This window comes from Grammomys surdaster, unplaced genomic scaffold (genome assembly GCF_004785775.1).
Source record: "Grammomys surdaster isolate TR1022 unplaced genomic scaffold, NIH_TR_1.0 126091, whole genome shotgun sequence".
In the NCBI taxonomy this organism is placed as follows: domain Eukaryota; kingdom Metazoa; phylum Chordata; class Mammalia; order Rodentia; family Muridae; genus Grammomys; species Grammomys surdaster.
Genome location: NW_021620899.1, coordinates 755,286 through 776,488, shown reverse-complemented (window position 1 = coordinate 776,488; position 21,203 = coordinate 755,286). Strand labels below are relative to the sequence as shown.

The 21,203-nt window shown below is 39.0% G+C and overlaps 3 protein-coding genes across 3 annotated transcripts in view; 1 reads left to right on the top strand and 2 right to left on the bottom strand.

Annotated features, from left to right (window-relative positions):
• The window catches only part of Umad1 (UBAP1-MVB12-associated (UMA) domain containing 1), a 531,474-nt gene that overhangs the window by 247,041 nt on the left and 263,230 nt on the right, over positions 1-21,203 (bottom strand). The gene's annotated exons all lie outside the window — the stretch shown is intronic.
• Col28a1 (collagen type XXVIII alpha 1 chain) overlaps positions 1-21,203 on the top strand; it is a 151,290-nt gene that overhangs the window by 9,159 nt on the left and 120,928 nt on the right. The window contains exons 5-9 of the mRNA XM_028755925.1: positions 992-1,033; positions 3,711-3,737; positions 12,180-12,224; positions 14,437-14,481; positions 16,340-16,393. Coding sequence (XP_028611758.1) covers positions 992-1,033; positions 3,711-3,737; positions 12,180-12,224; positions 14,437-14,481; positions 16,340-16,393 — 213 coding nt within the window. The remainder of the gene's footprint in view (positions 1-991; positions 1,034-3,710; positions 3,738-12,179; positions 12,225-14,436; positions 14,482-16,339; positions 16,394-21,203) is intronic.
• Positions 9,880-10,960, bottom strand: LOC114611320 (cytochrome c oxidase assembly factor 5). The gene has a single exon (XM_028755975.1). It carries the CDS (start codon positions 10,888-10,890, stop codon positions 10,666-10,668), a length of 225 nt encoding a protein of 74 aa, XP_028611808.1. The 5' UTR covers positions 10,891-10,960; the 3' UTR covers positions 9,880-10,665.

Sequence of the window (21,203 nt, the reverse complement as noted above, 5' to 3'; positions counted from 1 at the left end):
TTCCTCCCCTTCCTCCCCTTCCTCCCCTTCCTCCCCTTCCTCCCCTTTCCCTCCCCTCCCCTCCCCTCCCCTCCCCTCCCCTCCCCTCCCTTCCCTTCCCTTCCCTTCCCTTTCTTTGTTTTAGGTATTAAGGCTGCAACTTTAAGTAATAATAACTTGCGGTAATGGTGTGGTGAGGCCTTTGCTCTTTGCTGCAAAGACAACTTGGCTTTCACATTTTGGGAAGAAATTAAGCAGTCCGTAAGAGACGTTAAAATATTCAAACTTTAACTTAATCCCACTTCTAAGAATATTCTTAAGAAGATTATAATTATACACACACACACACACACACACACACACACACACATATGTGTGTGTGTGTGTGTGTGTGTATCCCATTATATGAATGAAAGTGTATTCTTGGCACTAGCCTGCTTGCTGAGGAGAGGGAGAGGGAATGTGTAGCATTCTTGGGGCATGCTACAAACCCTCTTATTTTCACTTATCCTATGTAGGTCCCAACTGATGCCAACACACCTTCTTTTGTTGTTAGAAACTTGGCTATAATTCAGTGTTCATATTTCATTAGTTTGGTTTGCAATTTTGTGCGCCATACTTTATTTTCCTTCGTCTTGCTGAAATCAGGCAATCTCTCTTGAGGAATGTTTTAGAAAATATTCAAAGCCTCTTGGAGAAAAGCCGGAGTATCCTATTCCAGAGAAACACAATGCTATGTTTGAGAAAAACATCATGTTGTAAACTGGAATGCCGCTGAAGCCGTGAAAAATCTATGTAGGTTATGCACGCTGAGCATCTGGGTTCACTCTTAAAGGCCAAACTTTATCTGAGCTGCTCTTTTCCTTAAATTGCATGGTGAAAATGTCAATGGTCAAAGCTTAAGATTCTTCTCTAATTGGGTTAACCCATTATCTAGGAACTGCACATTTTATTGAGCAATCAATCACTTGCTGGGCTGAAGAATTTTGACTGAGTTTGTTGTTTGTTGCAGGGTGATGCTCAGAAAGGAGAAACTGGAGAAAGAGGTCCTGTGGTATGTACAGAATTGGAATGCTTTCCTGACAAAAGGTCCTGGGGATCTCTGAATGACTGACTTGACCATGTAGTGCACTTGCAAAATGGATTCCTACTTACCTATGCTCTTGAGGGTGCAGGCAGGCAATCAGACAGACATGATCTCAGAGGCAGAACTCTGGAGAGGAAATACTCTAATCAGCAGAGTGACAATGGGACATATGACATTCCCTAATGCCCAGCTGAACATATCTGAAAGGCTCAAATGACAAAGGCACTTTGCTTTATATCTTATGGGAATCTTTTTTTAATGGAAGTAAAAAGCTAGAATTTTAAAAGTGTAAGAATTACATGGTCTAAACTATGTCTTTGTCAATTTGGTTCTATTGACAAAAATGTAACAGCTCGAGAGTACCATTATAGCCATTGTGATCACGATGACTTTCAGTGTATACTCTCTCCTTCAGTTTTGATCCAAAGGGTAATACATTGTATTTGAGGCACAAGAATCTGTTTGGCTTCTTGAGATGGCTTGGAAACCAATTATGGTACATTAATACATTGTTAATTTTATATTCGCTTGGGCATTGCAGTGAGGATAGCAAATAGCAACACCTATGGTGAAAAACAATGTTGTGTTGTGCTGTCTTTTTGCTTAGTCCCTCGGTTTGAGTGAACAGTCAGTCTCAGAATTGGAGTTTCACGAAGCTGGTCTCTTGGGGTTTTTAATTAACCCCATGGAAGCATCTGATGGAAAGCTTCATCCTTTGAATAGGGGTCGGTTCAGAAGTTGTGCTATTTGTTCAGGAAGTATTTCTTAGTTGTCTTCTAGGTTACCAATGCTGGTATTTTTTTCTAGGTAATGGAAAGAAAGCTCTTGAAACATGAGCTGAGGTGAATACCTCAAAAGCTGTGAGAGGAAGATTAACTCTGAAAGGAACTTGGAGTAGGGACAAGCAGGAGAGAGAAAATTAAGATAATTATAAAATTTTGACCCTGTAACTTGATGAGATATATGATATGATAGTGCCAGAAATCAGAAAAGTTTTATTAGCCAAAATAAGAAAGTCAGACAAACTTGACAGAGATCGATGTTGCAATTTTGGATATTTTAAATTGCAATATTTTAAAGCCAGTGGTTAAAAGGTCCTGAAAGGGAAAAAGAAACAAAGAAGCAAACAAAGTCCTGAAGAGATGACCAACAGATAAAGTGACCAGGATTTTCAGAAGAAAACAAGAATATACCACGAAGAAAGTAGCATTCCCTTGTTTCTGCAGACTTCTATAGGCTCCTTCCAAAATCTAATTCTCTGTCTTTCAGAATGAAGTAACCGCAAAAATTTCAAATGTTTGTGTGTTCTGGGATTGGAAGTCTACACTATTACTATTGCTGATAAATGAAGACAATTTTTGCAGAAAATATCAAATTAACTGTCTTTAATTTTAAACATAATCTTAGTAATTGATCAATTCATGTGAACAAACAAGTTTTTTTTCTTTTTTGTTTTTTTGAGACCTGTAGCCTCAAAAAAACCTCAGGGTTTTGTGTAGCCCTGGCTGTCCTGGAACTCACTCTGTAGACCAGGCTGGCCTTGAACTCAGAAATCCGCCTGTCTCTGCCTCCCAAGTGCTGGGATTAAAGGTGTGCGCCTGGCGTGAACAAGTATTTCTACATTTTGTTAAATCACGCTGTCACTCTATCTTTGACCAACTCAACTTTCATTTTCTATTCTTCAGCGCCTATTAATTTAGAAAGAAGTATTATTTTCTCTCTGAAGTTTCTATTTGGAAAAGTTATACACAAGATGAAATAAAATTTCTGTAGGATTCATGGTCACATGACGTATTAGCTTGTTTATGCCACTGGTTTCTCCAGCTTGTATTAAATAAGTCTTATGATTCTATTTTATCCTTGAAAAATATAGTCGTAGGATAATGATGGAAAAGACTTACTGTTTCTTGGAGTTGGCAATTTCCCAGCTCATTTAATACCCAGAATAGTGCCTCTTAGAGGGCTTATGAGAATGGCACAGTGGAAAGGGCTTCTTAGGATTCCCATGAGTGACTCAGAAGACAGTGGAGGTGCTGGCTTCTCACTTAGCATGAGATAAAAGCCAATAACTCAAAGGTCACTGACTCATTAGGGTTGATAGAAGAACCATTCATTTCCTTGACATTATATATTCTAGACTGAATTTGAAGGGAGGACCCTGATGGATACCGACATTTGTGAATTTTCTAAAGGACATTAGCTAATTTCAAAGCCAGTTTCTCAAACACACCCAGGGAAACATTCAGCTGCAATAACTTATAGTTTAAAAGTCAATGAAACAGTTTGAGAGCACTGTTATGGTCATCGTGTTCACTACGACTTTCAGTGTCTTTCTCTCCTTCAGTTTTGATCCAAAGGGTAAGAAATTGGATTTGAGGGACAAGAATCTGGAACTGAAAATAAACTGTAATAGGGAAACAGAGCTTGATTCTTCTCCTTCGTCGCCGTTGGTTCCCAAGCTCAGGAGATGTAAAATACCTGGCACTTATGTGGTCCTATTTCCAAGACTTGAAGATGTGATTTGTTGTACTTTGTATGTGAAAAATACCTAGTACTTCCTCTAATGCTACTCTGTAATATCTTATCTTATCTAATGCTGTTCTATATATCTTACTTTACTTTTTGATTTCTCCTCTTAAACTAGGGAATCCCTGGGTACAAGGGTGACAAGGTAAGTGGTTCACAACAAATAAACCAGAATTTTAGAAAGAAAAACATAAGTACTATTATTGTCCTTCCTCATTTCCAAGTATACCCTTAAGTCCATTAGCATAGACTAATAATGAAATGTAATATATGGCTATGTGTTGTAGAAGCAGACGTGCCTCTTGGGTTTTCAGTGTCCCTCCAACTCTGCAAACATGAAAAATTTCAGTAAAGAACCCCAACTTGACCAAAAAAAAAAAAAGCAGCACATTTTCAGATAAAAAAATTTCTCCAATACTAACACCTTGAGTAAGTAGCTGTATTGTTGCTTATGGTCTCTGATAACTCAGATCTTGGCTACCTCCCAGAGGAAAGGAAGGTTGATTCTGGATAAGCAATAAAGATTTATTGATCACAAGGAGCTAAAAGCTTGCAGAGAAAGAGGGTTTAATATGTAAACAAAAGGTATAAATTGGTAGATGACTTCATGATTATTTGAACATTACAAAGTAGGAAATTAAAATGCTTCAAAAAAATTCAAACGTTTCACTGTGTGCAGGAATCTCTATGAGTACCCAGTGGTCCACTGATACATCTATTCCAGAGTTCTCTAGTAACAGATTTTCTGGTTGAAATCAGAAAATATTCCTATCATCCATTCTAGTCTATAGAGCATAGGCCATAGACCTGGACAGTGGGGTTGCAACTTTTAGTGGGTTCTATTCAAGGTATTCTTGTCCCCATCTCCAAAGAAGTCAGTAGTTTGCAGTATGTGAATCTTGTGCCATGTTTCTGTTTGCTAGACAAAAGTCTAGGAGTTCCTGCAAAATGACTGAAGCCTGCTCAGTCTTTTGGTCTTCCATAAACCTCTTTTCCATATCAGCTACTTCCTGGTTCTGAGAGGGAGCTAAGGTGTGGCTCCCTCTCACAAATGGAATGCAGGTGCCTGTAGCAAGAGTAGGAATCATGCAGGAAGCTCTGTTTTACTACTTGAACTTTAAGACTTATAGCTTCTCTTTTTGTGGAAGAACAGGAATAGTAAGTTAAGAGCTTCGGGTTTGGGGCCCGGGCTACATCAATATTTAAGCAATTTGTTGTTCTTAGCTTGATTTTTTTTTTTTTTGAGTCAGACTCTTACCTATCCCAGACCGGCCTCCAACTTGCTATGTAGTGAGAGTGACTTTGAACTTCTGTTCCTCCTGCCTTTACTTCCTGTGCTGAGGTTATAAGTATGCTCTGACACTTTTGGTTCATCTGGTGCTGGAGATGAGACCTATAACTCCAAGCATACTGGCAAGCACCCTGTCAACTGGGCTGCATCCCCAGCCCCTTTTTACAAGTACATTTTTCTTTCTTTCTTTCTTTCTTTCTTTCTTTCTTTCTTTCTTTCTTTCTTTTCTCTCTCTCTCTCTCTCTCTCTCTCTTTCTTTCTTTCTTAAGACTTATTTATTTTTATTTATATGAGTACACTGTGGCTGTCTTCAGATACATCAGAAGAGGGCATCAGATCCTATTACAGATGGCTTTGAGCCACCATATGGTGGTTGGGAATTGAACTCAGGACCTCTGGAAGAGCGGTCAGTGCTCTTAACCACTGAGCCCTCTCTCCAGTCCCTATAAGTACATTTTTCAAGTAGGGAGACAGAAAATATTCTGTGGAATATTTTCACTGGAAGAGTTTGATAGTTTGATTTATAATGTTCAACTATCTAGAAACATGGTATGTGAGTGTCTACTTGTATTTTTTGGATCTGGGCCCCACAAATTGTAGGGGAAAGCCTACACATAGGCCTGTAAGTTCAGCCCCAGTACTGTTATACCTAAAAGAGAAAGGGAACATCTTATGTGTCCTAACTCAGCATCTAGAAGAACAGGAGCAACTCAAGAGACCACGGTGACTATTTCTTCTTCTACATGGAACTGAATTAATACAAGCAAGGGTGATTTACATACTTACTGGATAATTCGAATAATGGGGGTGACAATGTATTGGCAACTTTGTTGGTACAAAAATATAAGATATTATTGTGAAGAGGCAAGTGAGATATTAATAAAGCTGACATTTGTGATATTTAAAAAATTGATGAGGAAAATGTACGGATGAGCTTCCTCATCTTGATTTAAATGTGTGTGTGTATAAAGATAAATTTACCTTTCTGTGGAATTATAGACTCTAGACTCACTGCAAGAGTTTACACTTGAAAACTACAAGCTGTCAAAGCAAAGTAGTGCAGGTCTGTGGACATTGAGAACAAGATTTAATCAGTGTTAGAAACTTAGGGCTTGGATAGGGCAGATCTGTTCAAAGTTGTCTGAAGCATTTACTTATGTGATTGTGGCCATTCTATCGGCGTTCATGAGCCCAGCAAAAAGTGGGGGCAGGGAAGCCTTTGCTGAGGGAAAAAATGGAGACAATATTTTCATTGATAGGAATCCACCCACAAAACAAATGCTGTTTCTCAGAACCCTATTGCTAACAAATCTGTCTGGGGACCAATGGAATGTGAATTCTGGCCAAAAGACTTTTGAGTGTATTTATGGTACTTTTCTGTTTGATATTTTGATAGTTGACTCATTTCGTTCCCATCCAACATTAGGAAATTAATTGTGCCCTAATTGGGACTTCAAGAGTGATTTTTTCCACTTACGTTTTCAAATAAATTTTTGACTTTGTTCTCAGCGAGAACTCAGTTTTTCCTGGGTCAGTTTGACTTCCAAGTTCTGGCAAGAATAAATCAGTTTTGAGCAGAACATAGCTGGTTGTGAGAGATGCACCTTCCTCTCTTCAACTCCCAGTGATAGGATCTCAGGCCTTGTCCTATGTAGATGGTCAGGTGAATGGAAAGTAACTTATGGCCCATGACAGAGTGCCTTGCTGATCTATGGGGTGATTAATGACATGGACTTGGAAGTCTAACAGACTCAGGGTTTTAGCTGTGGCATATGTCTCGGAGCCTTATGGGATATATATGTAAATACACTGTTTTACATATATGTCATGAAGATACTGAATCCCAGAAAGGCTCCGACACAAGCTTTGTACCCATACTCATGACTGCAAGACCATTTCTTTAAGCATTGCTACTTAAAGTGTGGTACACAGTCTGGCCAGTTTGGTTGTCATTATACAATGACATAAAGCTTACATAAGAATAAGGATTCATTGTATCAGTAAGTTCAAGGCTTCTGCTGTATTTAGTACAGTGCATCAAACTATATCACTAAATCACGGTGCTTTTAGCTATTTCCATAGTTTGACTTCCTCTAAAGAGGAGAAATGCCCTGCATTTCATTCTAGTGCAATTTCCTTACATTGCTGTCCAGTGGCACAGTGAGTAACAGATAATAAAGTGTAGCAGAAGCAGAGCTTAAAGGAAGGGTTCTGGGCTAGTAAGACTGCAGCTAGCATGCAAGTAAACTGTGAACCTCTTCAATCAAGTTTTCTTTTTTTTTTTTTTTTTTTTTTTTTTTTTTTTTTTTTTGTGATTTCAAATTTTTATTTTAGAACAAACACTTTCTGATTTCAGATTTTTATTATAATTCTCTAGTAATCAAAGCAGTGGCATTGGCATGAAGGCAGACAGAAGCCACAGGACAGACTGGGCTCAGAGACAGCCCCACCATGCATGGTGGGATGTTTTCCCACCAAAGGGCAGCGTGCAAAGCTAGATATCCATCCACATGTGAGGAGTAGAAAGTCAGACCTTACATCACACACAAAGATGAACTCAAAATGCATCAAAGGGCAAAGCTAAGAGCAAAAAGCTAAAATTCCCAGGGCAAGCTATAGTCAGCTACCTTGGGTTTGGTGGGTCAATGCTTTTGTGGCTATGACTACCAAAAATTCAACCAGAGTAAACAACCCAACTATTAATGGGCAAAGGACCTAAAAAGATTTCTTCAACCGATATATAAAGAAGGCCACCAAGCATATAGACCACATGACATCAGTAGTCAGGGAACTAGGAAGCAGAAGCACTGGTAGATCTTAATGCCTACTAGAATGGCCACTAAAAAGCAGTAAGATTCACAGGACAAAGGCAGTTCTAATCTCTGCACTGCTGGCAGAACATAAAATAGTGTGGCTGCTATGGAAATTATGGCAGTGCCTACTAGTAAAAACAATTACCCTATGACATACAATCTGCTGCGTGTACACTAAGACTGAAAGCGGGGGGGTCCTAGGGATATTTGTATATACATGTTCACAGCATAGTCAGGAGCTCCAGGGTGGGAACAACTGAGGTACCCACGGCTGGATGAGTAGGTAACAAGATACATACAACATACATACAACATACACTAAAATACTATTTGTCCTTACAAAGGAAGGAGACTCTGATACCTGATATGAACCTTATGGTATTTCACACACTTACACTCGCACACATACACTCACACACACACACACTTACACACACAGAGTCCACGAGTACCAGGCACTTAAGGTACTCAAATTCAGAAACCGGAAAGAGAATGGTGATTACCATGAGGAGAGAGTATGCTAAGGACAGGGCAGGGAGGGGCGACCTGGCAGTGGCTGGGAGTTATTAGATGGGCACCCTGTGCATTTTCTGAGGTGGATGCAGTGGTGCAGGCATACTGCACTGCACTGCACTGTGAATGTGCTCCACATGATATATATGGAGCTATATGCTTAACCATGCTAAGGTCTATTATTTTTATTTAATAACTAATTTTAAAGATGGTCATGAATAAAGCTGTGTAAAATTATTTTGAGAGCACAGGCCTACAGGTAAGAGGGAAAATTTTAAAATTCTTCAGTGAAGATAAAAGCTTCTGTAAGTTTGGGTTAGGAATGGTTTCTTAGGGTACACTGAAAGGAAAACCACATTGTCGTTTTCCAATATGAAAACTGCTCTAGTCAAGAGCAGCAGTGTGTGCCTTCTGGGAAGTGCAATGGTGAAAATGCTTGCTCCATGTTCAAGGCTTTGGGGATTTCTGGCCAGCCTGGGCTAAGACACATAAAGGCAATGTATAAAAATAAAAACTGTGCTTCAGAGAGTAACTGAAAAGATTGAGAAGGACAAACCACAAGCTGAAAAAAATCCCAATTAATCTTTAACAGATGAGTCACTGTAAAAAAAATTCTTACAGGAAACTAAAAAGCTAGCCCAGCTGAAAGCCAGACTGTAAGCTAAATAAGCATTCTGCAACGGCAGCATAGCAAGCCAGTAAAGACATGAAAAATCCTCAGGTTATTAGACATTAGAGAAATGCAAACCAAGATTCCAGTTAGATGCCTCTTCATCCCAAGCAGAATGTCTGTCAGCAATATGAACAGGTTGGGGTGCTGGAGCCTAGATCTCATGACAACATGAATGGTGATAAAACCACTGTAGAAAATATAATCAAGGCTGTCATAATACGACCCTGGAGTTCTACTCTAAGGCATGTATTAAATGAAACATTTTGAACTCTTTCACAGATGTGCATAGCATTAGTCAAAAGCCCCAAAGTAGAAACAGCTCAGAGCTCGTCTGCTCGATGGAGAAACACATGGCGTCTGTCTACTATAGACTGCTACTCAGCAGAACTACATCACAGACTGATGCTACATGAGAATAAACCCTTAAACTTGGTAACAGAACTCAGAAAAGACCGGACTATATAATTCCACGCATCTAACAGACCTAGAGTAGAGGGAAGGAGGGCAGAGTGCTAACACGGGTAGGTTCTGGAGAGGATGAGGCTGTTCTGGAAGTAGACAGTGCTGACTGCTGGATGCTCCACGAACACTCTAAATTCCACGGGACTGTATAATTCAAGGTTCAATTATGAGACGTGACTTTTTCCAAATAAAGCTAAATCTAGTCAAATGGAGGCATTTCATATAAACACATTTTACTCTCAGTTGAAACTGAAGCACTAGTGGGAGATGTGGCTCAGTGGTTGAGCTTCCTAGCATAGAAAGTGCAGTCCTCCACACTGCACACAGACACCAAGCTTGGGACATAGGCGGCAGTACTGAAGGGTGCAGTACCTCCCACCCCCAGTGGGGGCAGCACATGGAGCAGACCTCGGTGACACCCTAGGGAATCCTCACAGCTTCGAGAACTTTAAAACAGGAAGTGAACTTTCCCAATCCTGGACTGCTTTAGTCCCAGTGAACTATGGAACAATACAGAAGTTCTAATGACTCCCTGTTCAATGGCAAGATCACACTGAAGATTGAGTGTCCTGATGGCTCTCTACTGTATCAAGAGGTCAAAATAAAATGATCAGGATTCTACACTTTCCCAGCCACTTTCTGTCACTGACATTTGCGATCTAGAGTGAACATCGGTTCTTTCCATTTGCTACAGATTCCATTGTTTAGGGATGAGGCCCATAGCTCATCTTATGTGACTGTGAATGCTGAGACCAGGATCTAGCCAAGATCACCAAGGATGGAGCAGGAGCATAGGACCCAGAAAAGACCATAGTGCTTCAGTAGGTGTGATTTGTGGGCCAGCTCATACTCTCCTTTTTGGAGCCCAGATCTTGAGGATGTAGACTGTGGCTGATATCACCCCTTTATGAGGAGAGGGCTGGCCTAAAATTGAAACCAAGAACCAGAAACAAGTTGTAGGAGGCTGGCAGCAGGTTCTGTGTTACTATCTATGCGGACCTTATGTGGTCTCCTGTATGCATTCTGTAGAATCTGACTGAAGAGTCATCCTTGAACAGAATCTCTCCATTAGGCAATTCCCAAAACACAGTAAGTTCTTAGCCCATAGTTGTTCAGTCCCATGGATCTTCTATAAATGACTTCACCCAGCAGAAGCATTCAGAAACGGCACTGATCTGATTTCTCTGGTGTTCTTAGGAGGACCACCTGGCCCGGAGGTCGAACAGATGCGGCAGCTACTGTGCTTCCCATTCTGGTTCTTTTGTGTTAAGGACCAGAGAAACTCCTGGGTGGTTTTCATCTTGCCTCCAACATAATGTTATCAATATCCTTTTCTTCCTCTGAATCTTGATCTGGCATCCAACATTGATCTTTTACACTCAAAAAACGAATACTGCAAAGCTCTGCAGTAGCCTTCCTTCAAACACTGCCGTGGGGATTTTCCTTCCTGGAGCACACAGGCCGACTGCAGCAGACATGCACCCAGGTCCTCCTTCACGCCCGAGCACGCACCGCCCTCCGGCTTGTCTTCATAATACCGGGGCATGGCGGGGCCCACCGCCCTCGCCACACCAGATCACGGGCTTCGGTCGCCCCGGACCGCCCGAAAGGGCGTGGGCACACCCACTGACCTCAATCAAGTTTTCTTACTTTATCAATAAGAATTGTTTTGAGGCTCAGAAAAAAGACAAGTACAGAGTCATTTTCAGGTGCTAAAGAGTTTTAATAACAACAGATGCAAACGCTTTGAGGAAACTTGAGTCCTTTCTGTCTAATTGGCTGGTACTTTTCAGTTCTAACTATCAGAAGTTTGAAACATCTGAGAGAACGGGTTAATCTACAGAGGTTCCCTTTCTACTTGCACGATTTTAAAACTCATAAACAAATATTGATCATATCATTTTACTTGTGGAAATTATGGTTTTTGTACAATATGATGCTTTAAATTTGTGTGCATTGTGAAATAGTTACAGTGACCTTGAGAGCTTATTTACCATGATACTCAGTCTACAAAATTAAACTAACCTTTATCAAAAGCAGTAAATGTCAGATAGTACCAGAAAAATATCGTTATAAATTCTAAAGCATAATTTTAATGTTAGTTTTATGATAATATACTAGGCAGGATAATACACTGTGTGTAATAGTGAAGTCTATGCATCGTGCTTAACAGTGGACTCCATTTTTCTCTAGAGAATATTGCTAACTCATCATGGCTGCCTTCTCCAGATATAATACAGTCTGGTCTCAGGACCTTTCTATCAGTTTTCTATTCTAATGCTACTAACTGACCAAGATCAGTATTGAGACTGGAGTATGGCATTATAAAAAATACAGAGACTGAGTTAAAGGAGAGCTGGGTTTAGACCCTTATTCTATTTTGAACTTGCTATGTGATTATATGTAAAATTTTATGCTAGCTATACAAATGAGGGACAATGCCTCAAATACTTTACATTATCTGATTATGTAAAGTTGCTTTTATTGATGAATCATGTGGAGTCAGATGACTATACGTGGTACACTACATATGGTAGATGTTCAGTTGTTTCTCTTCATATTTTCTTTCTCAAACCTCATCAAATCTCAAATAAACACTCACCAGGTAGTACCATTGATTTAAATAACTGTAGAATAAAGTTAGGGTAACTTATGGGCAAAAAATTTCAAAGTTCAATGTCTGTTCAATATTGAAGATGAAATGATGTGAAATTGATCAGTCTTGTCTTATGCAATTATACTAGGACTTTTCCTCCTAAAACTTGGAATATTGAAGACTCAATATTTCATTTATGCATTGATATATTGATATATTTATTTATTACTTATCTACAGGGTGAACGAGGAGAATGTGGGAAACCAGGAATGAAAGGTGACAAAGTAAGGGTCATGTTTTTAAAATGTTAACATCTGTGATCCCTTTTGGCCTGAGTTTCTTCAAGAGAAAGTTTCTGGGATGAATTATGTGGGTCTCTCCTAGATCTGGAGTTCAGTTTTCACATCTGTAAACCATGAAGTAGAAAAACCAAAGAATACATAACTTACATAATGATCCACCACCCCAAGGACTCTTTTCATAGACCATTAAGGCCATGTTGTGACATTCTGACCTTTGAGGTTAGTCCTACTGAACTTTATGGTTGAAAGAATAACCAGCAGTCAATGAGAGATGCAGTTGGATGCACTGGAGTGACCTTCTGATACAACTTCAACCAGAACAGTGAAAAACTCTGAAGTTGCTGAAATTATAGGAAGCGTGACATAAAGGTTTGAAATTTAGAGGACACAGCAAGACATAGTCAGTGGTATTAACTGTTTACCTAAGTTCAAAATAAATATGGGTAAGGAACTTAAACTAGAGACATTGACCTTAGCATGTTAAAGACTTCCTAATAGACCCAAACTACATAGACAGTTTATCTAAAAGTATAATGATAAATAATCACAAAAGGCATAGAATAAAAATAATTGCCATTCAAGTTAAGGATTATTAACTATGAAGGTAACCAAGATAATTAAATATAAAACATCTGTGTTATATGCATGGATGGATGTGACAAGAGAAAATGGCAGAAGGTTGAGGAAGAGGATAAAATAATGATACTGGTCTGTTGAACCACATACTTTAAATAGCTTGATTTTTACTGGAAGCTGATAAACTATTGTAAAGCTGTAGACAGATGGATCTGCAGAATGCAGGCTTGGTGATTGTTTTCAGAGTAAATCAAAGTGAGACAATGACAACATTCTAATTAGAGAAGGACACGGAAGCACAGAAGAATGAATCCATGAGACAGTTAAAAGATTAAATGCTGCGTCATTTTCTGTGCCAAAAAGAAAATATAGCCAATTATAAGATATGACTCATTTCAAGTATATCTCAATGTTAAGATATAAAATATAAACATATGTGTTCACATAGGGTTCATAAAATATGGCTCCCTTGATATGAAGAGTTCACACAGATTTATAAGAAAAATGTATAAAGAACATTAAGATGAAAATGAACACAAAAACGTAAATAAATAAATAAAAGAAAAAACAAAAAGAAAATGAACACAAATGGATAAAAAATGATGAAAATATTCAAATATACTTGCAGTCAAAGTAGTGAAATTAAGACACTATATATATATAGTCAGGTAATAATCATGGCCAACAACTTTATCAAGTTTCTTACTTCCCATAGATATATGATAGACAAAGAAGAGACAGACTCTCCTTTATGGTCTCCACTTCAGTAGCCATCTTCTAGATCCTTAGAGATGAATCAGAATAGGACAAAGATGTAAACTCACACATCAATATTAATTCTAAGGTTATTTAAAGCAACACACATCATTTTAAGGTCAAATTAAGAAATGAGTAATGAATCATGGTAGATTTTGGTTCTTGACAAATAACTTGAAAAAAGTTAGAAAGCTGGGAAAAGGTAATCTAGACTACATTATATTCACAGAAAACACACTGTAAGTGTATTTTGAGATATGGAATCTATTGAAATTTGGAAGATTAATGACTAAAAACAGTGTTTTGCCAAATTCCAAAGTATGGAGAACAATCTAGCTGTCAGGCAAACTCATCACTGATTTAATGACTTTGATTTACAGGAAGGAAATGATATTCTACTAACTACAAGAATTTATATACCCACTAGAACATTCTAAGGAGCTTTATGAAGCAATTTCTTTCCTTTGAACCAAATATCTCCAGGTGGTAGTATGACTTTAATCCCATCACTTAGGAGGCAGAGGCAGGTGGATCTTTGAGTTTGAGAGCAGCCTGCCCTACAGAGAGAATTCTAGGGTGTCCAGAACTATGTAGAGAGAATATCTCAAAAGAAAAAAAAAGAAAAAAGAAAAAGAAAAAAGAAAATGAACCACATACCAACATTTGGGGTAAATACTGACATATAAAATAAATTTTCTTTTAGTTTATTTATTAAAGCAAAGTTTGACTCTGAGGTGTTTTGTTAATTAGGACTGTTAGAATCATTTCAATTTGTTCTCTTTGATGTTTGAAGAGGGACTCTAAAATCTATGTGTTATAAAGATGAATATTTAGAGAGACTTATTTTAATTTTATTCCACAGGGACCCGCAGGGCCATATGGACCAAAGGGACCAAGAGGAATTCAGGTAAGGAGGCAAAAAACAAGTCTATGTTTGAATTGGAATTACCTTGGAAGAGTTCAGCAACAACCACTACTCCTTGATCCATTCACACATCTTCAATTAAATCAAAGTGTGTAGAAAATAGAGCCATGAATCAATTATTTTTAAAAGGCTCTCAGATGATTCAGGTGCACAGCCATGTTTGGAAACCACTTTACTAATGTTTTTATTATCCCACGTTCTTTAAAGACAGGTACCAGTAATAACCTTATCTAATCTAGTCAATAGCTAAGGAAATGGAAACTATTTTGTATGGAGAGAGTTAGGCAGGTATGATAAGGAAGTAGATAGTTCCTATAATGTAGTTGAAAGAGTTGTACATTTTTGTCTATATTTATTTACTTAAATATTTGTTGCTTTTGACAATGCGTATTCCATAACAGGTAAGGAAGGCATTCTTGTCAGAATGACCTAAGACAAGCTCAGTCTTGTTTATGAAATAAAAAAGGGGGAGAGGCAGAGAGCTTTTAGGGCTGCTTGGCAAGAATCTGACATGGGCCAAGGACACAAAAATGGGCTGCTTGGCAAAAATATGACATTGGCCAAGGATAAGGCAGTGGGCTTCAGGCAGGAATCTGACATTAGGCTAGAACAAAGGAGTAATTTCAGGCAGTAATCTAAATATTAGGCTAGAACAAAGAAGTAATTTCAGACAAGGATCTGTACTTTAGGCTAGAACAAAGAAGTAGGCTGCAGACATGAAAATGACTTTGGGCTAGGACAGGGAAGTAGGCTCAGATATTTTGGTCATCCTGATATGCCCTTAGAAACAGTAATCACGGGAGTGTTCATGGAATTTTGTTTATTGCCTTGCTTATTCTTTGACTATTTCTGTTTATTGTCTTGTTTGTTCCTTGACTATTTGCATCTATTGTATTGCTAGTTCCTCAAACTAGAACTGACCTTAATACTAGCATGTAATTAAAATGGTATAAAAGCAAAAAGGAAGAGGGAGAATGCGATAGGGGTTTTCTAGGGAGGGGAAATGGGGAAAGGGGATGGGATCTGAAATGCAAATGAATAAAATATCCAATAAAAACTATAAATAGATATTTGTATTAGTCCTTTCAGTGCAAGTAGTTAATTAACTGAAAACATGGAATGAGTCTATAATTTAGAAATATACTGTGGACTCCAGAAAATAATTTGGATCATTTTTTCAGTGAAGTGTCTCTTTTAAAGTAACAATAGATGCGTATGAAGAAGTAATTTCAAGACTGAAAAGAATCTAGAGATACAGATCTGTGGTTATCAAGCAAGTACAAAGCCCTTCCCTGGGTCCTTGACACCACAAACAAAAAACAAAACAAAACAAAACATAAGGACAAAATCAAGCCAATGAATCACCCCTCCCTACGAAAGCTAAAAGTTATGGTTGTAACCCAAGAATTCTAGGCTATATCTGGTTAGCCAAGTCCTTCACTTTGGTGTGGAATTGCCAGAGCAAGGTGGTGAGTGGCCATTGCAGACTCAGCGCAAGTGATAGGCTTCAATGACCTACTTATATTAATAGTTGATTGATAGGGAAAATCTTTTCTAAAAGTAGAATCCAACACAGCAAGAAGTTCAAAAACACTGGCTTAGGAAGCAAACATCACATTAGAAGCATGCTTGTTTGTAGTATGTATTGTTTTAGAAGCTGTGAATTTGACTCACAGACTACGCAGGTTCTCATTGGAATGCGATCCCAAAGTAGACCTGAGCACCACAGTCTGGTTACTAACACCAGGATCCCCAGGGACCCTAAGGAATTACTTGTCCTGTCTTGGTTGTCCATTTAGTTTGGGACATAAACTAACTCTTGGTTTTCATCTTGGAGCAGGGCATTGGTGGACCTCCAGGGGATCCAGGTCCAAAGGGATTTCAAGGAAATAAGGTAAAGTTTGTAAAGTTTGGAGATGGACAGAGTACCTTTCCCTAGTGCACTATGGTACTGTGTGTTTTGTTAGGTAACGATTGGTTAAGTCTTTGAAGAGTGCCTTTGGAAATATTAGTAACCTGCAGGTGTGTGCACAGATTCAAGTTCAAGTACACACAGAAAGACAGAGGCATCCTTTTATCATTTACTACTTTCTTATTCAGGGCTGTTATTAACTCTGAGGCATCATCTAGGCTCTTCGACATGTTTCTGTCTTTTTCTCAATGTCTAGGGTTTATGGCTCACTGGGAACTGAAAAGTGGTACCAGACAACATGATTCCAGCCATTCCAGTTTTCTCCTATTAACCATCTCCACGTACAGTTTATTAGGCTGTAATATGTAGGATTTATGGATAGCAAAAAGACAGAAACCAGCCGTCTTAACTTTCAGGCCCATGTATGTGACATTATTCCATACATGACAGAGAGGAGGGGTATAATAACAGCCAGATATCATCCAAAGATTCTCTGAAGCAGAGGGTATTAAAGCACCTGTGTCTGGCCACTTATTTGCAGAAAACAATACTTTTATTTATTTTTTAATTCTTCCCAACTTTCAGTAAATCCCACAGATGTGATAAATATTTAGTAACTTGCCCACAGGCATAATGATGGGAGTTGTGTAGAATTTTTGACAATTGTTAACTGCAGAAGAAGCCGGCACCCACTGACCCCAGATAAAGGTCATCTTTTGAGGATGATGCTGACTTTAAGTTGTAGAGCAATTGAGCTGCTTTAGTGTTAATTCTCCAGAGGGAGGAAGGGGAGTGACGAGGATGTATTTTTAATGAGATAATGACAGTCTGAGATTTCCCAGGCCACTTTTAATTGGTAAATTAAAATAGAATGGGCTTCTCAGCAGGAGCAGGCTTGAGCTTCCACTAGGGAAATGTCTTTTCCAGTCCTTGCCTATGATTAATTCTCTCTGGGGAAAGGGATGGCTCTGTTGAATACTGAGTAGTTGTCATAAAATTGCTTCAGCTGGAGGTAAAATCCCTATAAAAAGAAAAAAAAAAGCATACTCATTTTGACACTGTATACATATTTCTAGGAATCACTGGTCAACCAAGATGCTAATTTTTACATTTGTAAAACAGAAACATAGGCTACAGTTATCAGGACAGAGGTTTGAAACTGAAAAAAAAAATTCGGAATGTATGAGCCACAAAGGATGTGAGGGATTGTGCTGGTCTCACTTTGTCATTTTGGAAAGGAAAAACAAGGCCTACGAATAACCTGTGTGCCTGAGGCAGGGGCGGAGCCAGGGATGGGGGCAGGAGCGTGGGGGCGGGCACAGAGAAGGTAGCAGGGGCAGGGGCGGGGCTGTCAACCTCTCAAGGACCTGAGAAAGAAGAAAGCATGCTAGGGCTGGCTGGTGGATGAAGGCTACCCAGTGATGGTGTGTGGAGACAGGTCCATAAAAAGATAACATTATGTCATGTCATCGTTTTTCTTTACACTTAATATACCCTCTACCTAGTTTTTTTTTTTAAAGAAATAAGCCATTTTCCATAAACTTTAGATTTTAATTTTAGAAAGTCTTTGCAAGGAGGTTATAGCTCCATGCTTGGTTTTCATGGCATGTTCAAGAAGGAAGTCATCTTCCCAAAAATATTTGGTGATTTCATCAAATTTTCTCTCAAGAAAATGTCTTTAAGCATCTTTATGTCTTATTTGTTTGTTTGTTTGCTTGCTTTGTTTTGTTTTGTTTTGGTATGGGGAGGCTGTTTTTGAGACAGGGTCTCATATAGCCTTGGCTGATCTGGAACTTAGTAGATAAACTGGACTGACTTCAACTCACAGAGAGTCACCTGTCTCTGCTTGCCAAGTTCTGGGACTGAAGGTGCATGCCTTCAAACATATTTTTAAATTAATAAAATCTATAAAATTTAGTTTGGTAAATTATACATGACATAAAGTCACTTAGAGTTTCTTTTCTTTCACCCTCTCCCTCCTTCTCTTTCTGCCTCCCTTAATTTTTTCCTACTGTTCCTGTCTTCTTCCCTCCCCCACTTTTCTCTCCCTCTCTCCTTTCTCCCTCTCTCCTTCTCTCCCTCTCTCAACAACTTTGTTGTTGTTGTTGTTGTTGTTATTATTACTGTTATCACCATCATTATTATGCTTATTGACAGGGTCTTATCCTGAACCCTGGTTGCCCTTGAACTTGGATCTTCCTGCCTCTAACACAAAGTTTGCTGCCTATTAAAAGCTACCAGTTTCAGCTAGGTTCATAATTCTTGCTACTTCAGTGGATATGGCAGGAAGACTACAAGGCCAGTTTTGTAAGACTTTCTCTCAAAATAAAAGATAGAAATAAATGAAAGTGAGAGAATTTGGCTGCAGTTCAGAGATAGAGCATGTACTTAGTAAAGGCTTTGGTTCAAATCCCCAGCAGCAGGCACACACACAAGCATGCACATGCAGGCCCACACATACTCACATACTCATAGTCACATATACACACGTACATGCTCATGCACACAAACATACACACTTACACACATGCACAAACACACACACACATACACACATACATACACTCACACACAAACACACAGATACACACACACTCAAACACACATACACAAGCACACATACACACAGTTTTTTTTTTTTTTTTTGGGTTTTTCGAGACAGGGTTTCTCTGTGTAGCGCTGGCTGTCCTGGAACTCACTCTGTAGACCAGGCTGGCCTCGAACTCAGAAATCCGCCTGCCTCTGCCTCCCAAGTGCTGGGATTAAAGGTGTGCACCACCACTGCCCGGCAACACACAGTTCTTGAGATTGTGTTGGGAATTACTTGGAAGCTGTAAGGTAAAATATCAGCACCTTGGAGGTAAAGTCTGCATTTATCCATGATACGCTATTTACCCTCTTTCAGAAAAAAAAATGCTGAATTTCTTGACTATTTGACCTAAGACCAATGTGTTTCTCATAGACAATATGAAAATTACACCTAAGACCTCTTACAATCCATTTTGGCTTTGAGAAACAGTTTGTTGAAAGGGTATTTCTCCTTGTTTGTAATGCTCACGTGAAGTCATAGAAAAGAAAAAATGAAATCGCTTGGAGAAAAGAAGCCGTTCTAACTGTATTTTCAAGCACTGCATCTTTAATAGACGCAAACAGAAATTCTATACTGAAAGCATTCACAAAGATTCCGTGAGAGCTTCCAGATGGGACCTGTCTGTGGCTTTGCATTTCTGAATGGTCTCTCTCATAAACTACAATCACTGTTGTTCTGGGGTTAGATTTTCTTCATCAAAGGTCTCCTCACCCCAGAAAAGGTGGCCAAAGAACAAAAAGGAAAAAATAGCATGTGCTAAATCAGGAAAAATGTGCCTCTGGCCCAGTTTCACCAATCATTGCTGCCATTAATACTTTCACATGGAGACTAACTCCTGTCCTGCGCTGAATGCCCTTGTTGCCTTAGCAACAACATACAGATATTTTTCAAAAAGAAGCCTTGGTCAGAGGCCGCTCAGGATCTCCCAGTCACAAGAATCATAGTTCTAAGAAGAACATCCCGACAACCGTTTAAATTATTAGAACTATAATTACGGAAGTGCCCGAGAAGCCTTCTTCTGGGACCAAGCTGAGCTTGTAACTAAAGAGAGACTGGAGCCCTATGGATCCAGAACGGCGGACTTTCACAAGGCTGCTGTCTTCCTGCTACCAATGGGCCCCTCAGCTAGCTAGTTAGAATGGGTCAAGATTGGAAAGCCTTACAGATTTGTTCAGTAACAACTCTGAACAAACTAGCACAGTGGATGGTACAAAACTAAACGGCCCATTCTTACTAGATCTTGAGACTTTTCTGAGGTTATTTCCAATAGACATTTTTTTCCTCAAGTCTCAAACAAATCTGCTCTTTCTAAATCTATACCTGGCCGGGCAGTGGTTGCTCACGCCTTTAATCCCAACACTTGGGAGGCAGAGGCAGGCGGATTTCTGAATTTGAGGCCAGCCTGGTCTACAGAGTAAGTTCCAGGACAGGCTGAGCTATACAGAGAAACCCTATCTCGAGAAAACAAAACAAAACAACAACAACAACAACAACAAACCAAACCAAACCAAACCAAACCAAACCAAACCAAACCAAACCAAACCAAACCAAACCAAACCAAACCAAACCAAACCAAACAAAACAAAATAAAATAAAATAAAATAAAATAAAATAAAATAAAACTATGCCTGAGGAGAAGGACTGCATTGTGGAAGCTGCTCGTGACACCCACAATAGAGCTCTGGAGGTCAGGGTCAGAGGAGCAGGTGACTCCGCTGGTGCCTCTCCCAAGGAAATGTACCGCATTCCTCAAACTGTTTACATCGTGGTATTAGTACTGTATGACATTCACCTTATCTTCAGAAGCAACTGTCTGCCATATCCCACTTTATACAGGATAGTCTCAATATTTGGATACCTACAAATATCTAGGATATCCACAATATTTCCCGAAGGATTTTTTCCTTAGGGTTTTCTTCTTGCTCTTTACTATAAGAAACACTAAATACTCTTACATAAGAAACTTAGTCTTTATGTTCAGGTTAGCTTCTGAGATGCTAAGAAAACTCTGAGAAATCAGGAGTGGGCAGTGGGCAGTGCATGGAATTGAGTGACAGTTTGGAACAGCTAAGGATATTATTATTATTATTAATGTTATTCTTCTGACATTATAAATGGGGAAGTACAGGGTAGTGTAGTATATATTAAAGTGTTCTTTATGCTTCTACAGTTTCCTCAAAGTGCTAGAAGGACATGACTTGC